An 8,192-nucleotide genomic window follows, 5' to 3' on the forward strand; every position below is an offset into this window, starting at 1 on the left:
ATCCCTGGATCATTCCCTACACAATCATATAGGCTTCTAGGTACCCGACCACCTACCAAAATAGTCATATTTTCTACCATTGGATAAGAAATTACTTATTAAGTTTAAAACCATAACATGTGAGTAAATTTTTCAACGAGTCCATGTTTCAGCTTGACAGATTCGTGTGGAAAATATTTCTCCTATTTTTAACAAATCCTTAAAGAAAACTCTGTTTAATTTCTGTAACCCCCCCCCCCTCATCTTGGTGGGTTATAATGCTAAAAAATCAAGTTTCTATACCCGCGGTAGGCAGAGCACATATAGCCCACTGTTTAACTTTGTGTTTAACTACAAACAAACTGTAACTTTCGTTATTTTATTTCTGTTTACTTTGCAGTGATATTTATGTAAAATGAATTATTAGATAAAAGCCATAAGTGTGCTAATTAAATAAAATTACTCTAAGTACAGAGATCACACATATTCGAAAAGGCTTATACGATCCTTGATGGTCGTTTCGCCAAGATGTTGACCATGACCTTCTCGTTACCTTAGAGCAGTTTTAACAATTTATTTGTAAGTTTAGGTTTTATCACGTTGTAGCTGTATTTGTTCATCATGGAACTGAGAATAAAATTTTACTTAGTTCCTATAGAGGGCGCGGCTCTGTGGTAGAACTCTGAATTAATTTTAGATTTTATCACGCTGTAGCAGTATTTGTTCATTATGGAACTGAGAATAAACTTTTACTTTGTTCCTATAGAGGGCGCGGTTCTGTGGTAGAACTCTGGATTTTGAAGTTGGCGAGCCGGGTTCGAAACTTTGCAATACCACAAAATATTTCCCGCACTTTAAGATGTAGATATGTTATAAGAATAACATTAAATCCCTTAGTTTTAATGGTGCGTGACATTGTGCTGCTTTCCCTCTGGCGAATAGTTCAAAATTATAAAAGACGGCAGTAAGCCTTAGTAGCGTTGCCATAAAAACAAAATATACATGTTTTTTTTTTGTTTTTTTTTGTTAAACACAAATCACACAACGAGTTGTCTGTGGTGTGCTTACCACGACTATCAAAACCCGGTTTTTAGCGTTATAAGATTTCAGACTTGCCGCTGACTTAGTGGCGGGCAAATAATACAACTAATAGAATAATATGTATTGTAGTAAATGTAAAACACCAACAAGTTTCTCCATAAATACCAAAAAATAAATGGTTCTTATTATGTAAGAAACAAAAAGTACATTCACAAACTAACGGGAAATCACAATAGTTTCTCAAACACGTACATAAACGATCATTTCTTTCATTCTGATTCTTTTTTTTTAACTCTAGATTTGCAGTTTTGTTTTTATTTTTTAACTTCCAGCAAAAATATGGCCTAGTGAATATCGTGCCTATCTGTGAATACAAGGATTCGCGTCCCATTACCGCAAAAACATGATCCGAATTATTGGGCCGTGGGTGCGTTATATGAGTAACGGTCAAATCCAACTGATCGGTTAGAGTAGCCCAAAAGTTAGCAGTGGGTGACCTTGACTAACTCGCTGCCTTCCCTCTAATGTATCAATTCAAAATTATGGACGGCTGACGTAAATAACCTTTGTGTAGTTTTGGACGAATTTCTGGAACAAACAAAGAAAGAGATATTAGACAGTAGTACTCTGTATGTGTTCTTCTTCATTGTACCCAGTGTATTTCTCTGTATGTATTCTTATTCACTGTATCCAGTGTATTTCTCTGTATGTATTCTTCTTCATTGTACCCAGTGTATTTCTCTGTATGTATTCTTCTTCACTGTACCCAGTGTATTTCTCTGTATGTATTCTTCTTCACTGTACCCAGTGTATTTCCCTGTATGTATTCTTATTCACTGTATCCAGTGTATTTCTCTGTATGTATTCTTCTTCACTGTATCCAGTGTATTTCTCTGTATGTATTCTTCTTCATTGTACCCAGTGTATTTCTCTGTATGTATTCTTCTTCACTGTATCCAGTGCATTTCTCTGTATGTATTCTTTTTCACTGTACCAAGTGTATTTCTCTGTATGTATTCTTCTTCACTGTATCCGGTGTATTTCTCTGTATGTATTCAAATGATGACAAAAACCGAACTGTCGCTTCATTTTCTCTCAGTACAACAAACAACTTTAAAACTATGTTGTTATTCCTGATCATGATAGTAAACACCACGTAGGATCACAGATAAGATTGGTTAGTCACATAAAAAAGAAAAACCATAGCGTTTCAATCTCAATGAAGACCCGTCGAAAGCTCGAGGGTTTTACCGTTTTTCGTATTTTTTAGATTTTTGTTTTTATTCTTGTAGCTGTGCATTGTCAGTATATAGTAACTAGTCCTATAGAACGTAAGACTAACCCGTCCATTGTCAGTATATAGTAAATAATCCTACAGAACATAAGATTAACCCGTCCATCGTCAGTATATAGTAAATAATCCTACAGAACGTAAGATTAACCCGTCCATTGTCAGTAAATAGTAACTAGTCCTACAAAACGTAAGATTAACCCGTCCATCGTCAGTATATAGTAACTAGTCCTACAGAACGTAAGATTAATCCGTCCATTGTCAGTATATAGTAACTGGTCTTAAGAGCATCAGATTAACATATGCTTTGTCAATATATAACAAATAGACCTACAGAACGTAAGATTAACCCGTTCATTGTCTATATGTAACAACTAATCCTATAGAACGTAAGATTAATTCGTCCATTATCAGTATATAGTAACTAGTCCTACATAACGTAAGACTAACTCGTCATTTGTCAGTATATAACAACTAGTCCCACATAACGTAAGACTAACCCGTCCATTGTTAGTAAAAACTAACTAGTCCTACATAACATAAGACTAACCCGTCCATTGTCAGTATATAGTAACTAGTCCCACATAACATAAGACTAGCCTGTCCATTGTCAGTATATAGTAACTAGTCCTTTAAAATTATTACAAGGGTACTAACTGACTCTTCGCAACAAAAACCTTTCTAAATTGTTTTGTGAGGACGAAATAATTTCTTTACTGCTCGTCAATGTTAAATAATACTGTTATGGTGTGAACACCTTTTACAGGTTGGCGAAGCACGATTATAATCAATTGTACTTGTCATAAGATATTATCTTAGGCCTAACGATTATAATCAATTGTACTTGTCATAAGATATTATCTTAGGCCTAACGATTATAATCAATTGTACTTGTCATAAGATATTATCTTAGGCCTAACGATTACAATCAATTGTACTTGTCATAAGATATTATCTTAGGCCTAACGATTACAATCAATTGTACTTGTCATAAGATATTATCTTAGGCCTAACGATTATAATCAATTGTACTTGTCATAAGATATTATCTTAGGCCTAACGATTATAATCAATTGTACTTGTCATAAGATATTATCTTAGGCCTACTATATTTTTATCACTACATCCAGAGCTCATCAGGTCGGCTGCAACACAATGAACGCAACAGTGGTTGGAACACAGTTTATATAAGCCATTCGTAATGGTGTGAACACGTTTTAGAAGCTGGCGAAGCATATACATAAAGAACGTAGCGTTAAAATACATTATAGGCCAAGTATTAATGTCTTTTGACAAGTATAATTAATTAAGTAAAAACATATCCATATATAGCATTTTTGTTGTTGAGCAGAGCCACATTGGGCTATCTGCTGTGTCCACCGTGGAGAAAATAACCTCGGATTTTAGTGTTGTGAATCCGTTAACATACCGCTGACTCACGAGGAGACTCATTTGTAACAACGAAGTATCCTACACTACAAACATTTTAGTAATTATTTCAGCGAAACCTGGTGTACGTTCTGAAACCTATTTTTATACGCATGTAGTTTTGGGGACAGTGTTTGAACGTATTGATTGGACGAGGTTTTGTCCAATCATTATTGGTTGAGCTTCTACACACTTAGCCACTCCTGTTGGGACCTTTTGGGCCATTCCATAAAGTCTCTGTTACTATGAGTGGGAATCGTATAGTCGGTTTTCAGGTTTTTCTCATGGTATTAAACTAAGAAACTTTGCGTGAGTTAACTTTAACTCCAGTTATTGTGGTAGCGTAATTTAACTCTTTTCTTTTTCCTTTTTTTTTTTTTATTGTTGTCATGTTTACTTTCTGACAGACTGTTATTTCCTTTAGCGCATGCTCATCAAAATCACTATATAAAGTACCCGGATTATTACAGGGAAGTAATATTAAACTGTGTAGAGAACAACACACACACAAAAAACGACAGCTGTTTCTCGGAAGATTCTAAAAAACGACACCAGAGGACCACTAATAGAAACAAACTGAAATGTTTGTCTTTAACGTTATCTTCTATTGTGAGTGATGACGACAAGCGGTCCGACATCGAAGCCACCTGCGCGCCGGGAAAACAATCGCACGACTGCACGCTCGCTTTCGACTTCTCAGCTAGAAACCGATGCCACCAAGGCCGCTTCCCCTCCTCCTCTGTTTCGTACCGTTCTGTTACGTAAGTGAAGTTAGATTCATGTTTAAGTTGGAATATAGATATTTTAGAAAGTAAAATATTTATGGGAACGACAACAATTAATAAAACTGTCCAATTAAATCCATATATATATATATATATAACATGCAAAATTGTGGCATGTTCGGTGTACTTTATAGTCGGCGCCCGTGTCTATATTGTTTGTTTGTTTGAAGTTAAGCACAAAGCTACACAATGGGCTATCTGTACTCTGCCCACAATAGAGCTGGTTTCTAGCGTTGTAACTCCGCAGGCATACCGCTGTGCCACAGGGGGGGGGGGGTCAGTGTTTATATATAATTGCTGTTGGTGTTTGTTATGAAGCACAAAGCTACACAAAGGGCTATCTGTGCTCTGCCCACCACGGGTATCGAAACCCGGTTTCTAGAGCTATAAGTCCGCAGACAAAGGCACCTAGGGGGCATAGAATTGACATGAGCTGCTAAATGTAATGTCAATTTTGGTGCCCACACCAGGGACCGGGCCTGATGTTAGAGCACATATATATATTAAGAGAAAATTTCAAAAGCACCAATAAATATAACATAAAATTTATTGTTCTTGGAGCATTTCATAAAAAAAAATACTTCAAACGTTCCTGATTTCGTTATATATATTTTCAGAACAATTCAATTAAATAGTTAAATCTTCGGGTTGTTTAACATCGTCCTGATGAAGTCTTCTGTAGCACTGTTCAAAAACTAGCCAAAATGTACAGAATTTTCGGATCAATCTTATATAGGTGCGTCACCAAAACTCCGTTTAAAAACATTTGATGATTCTAATTAATATCGATATTTTTCTAATCTCAATTGATTCAATATTATACTTTGATATATTTTTTATTATGCAGTACTTGAAAAAAAAACTGATTTTAGATGATTAATTAAAAAGTATTATTAATATTCGCTTTCTTATTTCAATGGCTAGAGTGAGGGATTTAACCTCTATTCTTGTTACGTGATAGTTACTGAGGCGCCGCCTGTCATATATAACAGAAACTATAAGTTTTGTTGGAAATGTTGAAGCACCCATTTCATTGAATTGGTTAGGGCGCTCGACTCGCAATCTGAGGGTCGCGGGTTCGAATCTCCGTCCGACCAAACATGTTCGCCCTTTCAGCTGTGGGGGAGGGGCGTTATAATGTGATGGTCAATCCCACTATTCGTTGGTAAAATAGTAGCCCAAGAGTTGGCGGTGGGTGGTGAAGATTAGTTACCTTCCATCTGGTTTTTCACTGCTAAATTAGGAACGGCTAGCGCAGATAGCCCTCGTGTAGCTTTGCGCGAAACTCAAAACAAACCATTTCATTGAAATGAAGACTTTTTTTTGTTGTTGTTGTTTGTGAATTCAAGTAAATCAAGCAACTCGCTTTGTATAGGAACGCATTTATTTTATTGCACATGTTTCTACTTAAAGGTGTCTTAATTTCTTATACTTTGGGTCTGAATGGCGTTTTACTGTAAATTAAAATACAATAAACGAACTTGTTTTGTTTTTTTCTCGAGATTTGAAATAGATTTAATTCTTACTTTTGTCAAACTTCTCACTTTTTTCATCTTCGAAGAAAAGTTTAATCATTAAAGTATTCCTCGATACTTTAATGTTTTAGTCCTTTAAGAAACTCCAGATACCTCGTTGCTTCGCCACAAACCAGGAATAATTAAGCTAAAACGATACTTTGTGTATTAGTCCTTTATGAAAGGTCGGAAATCGTGTTGCCCTAAATGTCAACATGAATAACTTAGTATATATATATACAAGTGACGCCCGGCATGGCCAAGTGATTAGGGCGCTCGACTCGCAATCTGTGGGTCGCGGGTTCGACTCTCTCTCACACCAAACAAATAAGCCATGGGGGCGTTATAATGTGACGGTCAATCCAACTATTCGTTGGTAAAAGAGTAGCCCAAGAGTTGGCGGTGGATGGTGATGACTAGCTGCCTTCCCTCTAGTCTTACACTGCTAAATTAGAGACGGCTAGCGCAGATAGCCCTCGTGTAGCTTTGCGCGAAATTTCACAAACAAAAACAAATATATACAAACTAATGATAGATTACAGTAATAAATGAATTTTATAACCCTCAATCAGCCAATAAAGTTGTCTACACTTTGAACTAACGTCTCCTTATTCGAAAAATAGTTTACTATCAAAGTAGTAAGAATTTCCGGTGTAGTTTAATAATACTGAAGGTGTGTTCCTGTTGAAGAGAAGTCCAATCAAAACGACTGTTCCTGTTGACGAGAACAGAAACACAACTCTAAGTCCAATCAAAACGACATCCGTAACATTTTATTATACGAAATAAAATCTCAAGGTATCGCGAAGTATGACAAAATATCACAAATACATGAGCAGTAAGGTTGAATATTCTCGACCACAACAACATCGTCATTTCATTTGCAAAAACCATCGAAATGAATCATTACAACAAAGATTAATCCGTTTTATCAATTCATCACAGTATCTTTTGTTAAGTTTTTTGTAATTATTTTATTACTCTGTTTATTTCTATTACCTGTGTTGTATATATATATAATAGCTTATCTACTTTTTCTCGTTTCATTTTAAAAAGTTTTCTTACCCTAAAGACATACTGCATTGTTTGTAATTAAGCACAAAGCTACACAATGGGCTATCTGTGCTCTGCCCACCACGGATATCGAAACCCGGATTCTAGCGTTAACTCCACTAGAAGGTGAAATCACGAAGGCCCAGAGAAATAGGTGTCAGTATTGTCGCTTCCAAAAGTGTCTTCGTCAGGGCATGGTTCTGGCAGATGAGTTTGTTTGTTTGTTCGTAATTAAGCACAAAGCTACAAAATGGGCTATCTGTGCTCTGCCCACCACGGGGATCGAAACTCGGTTTCTAGCGTAGTAGTCTGCAGACATACCGCTGTGCCACTGGTGGGCGGTTTTGATAATGGTTTGTTTGTTTCTTTGTTTGTTTGTAATTAAGCACAAAGCTACACAATGGGCTATCTGTGCTCTGCCCACCACGGGGATCGAAACTCGGTTTCTAGCGCAGACATACCACTGTGCCACTGGGGGACCACTACTGCATTGCAAGCCAATAAATCATCTTTCCTCAAATTATGTATACGTTTTGTGTCTCGTTTATTATTCAGTAATTGTGGCATATTATGATTAGTTTGTGGTACTCTTTGGTACCTTGTGATCGATCTGTGGTAATTAGTTGAACAAATATTTTACAGCAGAATGTTGTACTTGTAGCTATGTGTTTTTAGTCTTAGCGTGCAGTTTGAGTGTATACAACTACTCGGCTTTTTATTTGCACAATCATAACTTACTAGTTTTTATTACAGCACAGAAAGAATAATTTTTGACGTTTTCGGAAACACAGAGAAATACAAACATTTAAACATACTTTTACAAATGTAATTATGTCATAGCTAACTGCTAAAGTCAAATAGAATGTTTTTGTTGAGTTATCAAAATGACACAACTTTTTAATGTATTCATTTATACGTTGGTACAGGTGACCTTCATTTAAATATAGATTATATGGCAAAAAATCATAAGTTGGTACAAGAAACCTTCACTTACAGTTAGTTTACATGGCAAGCAATCGTACTTAAAGTTAGATTATACAGAAACAATCATGTGTTAGTACAGGAGACCTTCTCTTAAAGTTAGATTATACAGAAACAATC

At 36.0% G+C, this 8,192-nt stretch overlaps 1 protein-coding gene across 1 annotated transcript in view; it reads left to right on the forward strand.

Annotated features, from left to right (window-relative positions):
- Positions 1 to 4,308: 4,308 nt before the first annotated feature.
- LOC106472177 (LIM/homeobox protein Lhx3-like) overlaps positions 4,309 to 8,192 on the forward strand; it is a gene marked incomplete at its 3' end in the record, with an annotated part of 14,204 nt that continues 10,320 nt past the window's right edge. The window contains exon 1 of the mRNA XM_013932806.2: positions 4,309 to 4,500. Coding sequence (XP_013788260.1) covers positions 4,356 to 4,500 — 145 coding nt within the window. The remainder of the gene's footprint in view (positions 4,501 to 8,192) is intronic.

The sequence above is a fragment of the Limulus polyphemus genome, unplaced genomic scaffold (genome assembly GCF_000517525.1).
Source record: "Limulus polyphemus unplaced genomic scaffold, Limulus_polyphemus-2.1.2 Scaffold5140, whole genome shotgun sequence".
Classification (NCBI taxonomy): Eukaryota; Metazoa; Arthropoda; class Merostomata; order Xiphosura; family Limulidae; genus Limulus; species Limulus polyphemus.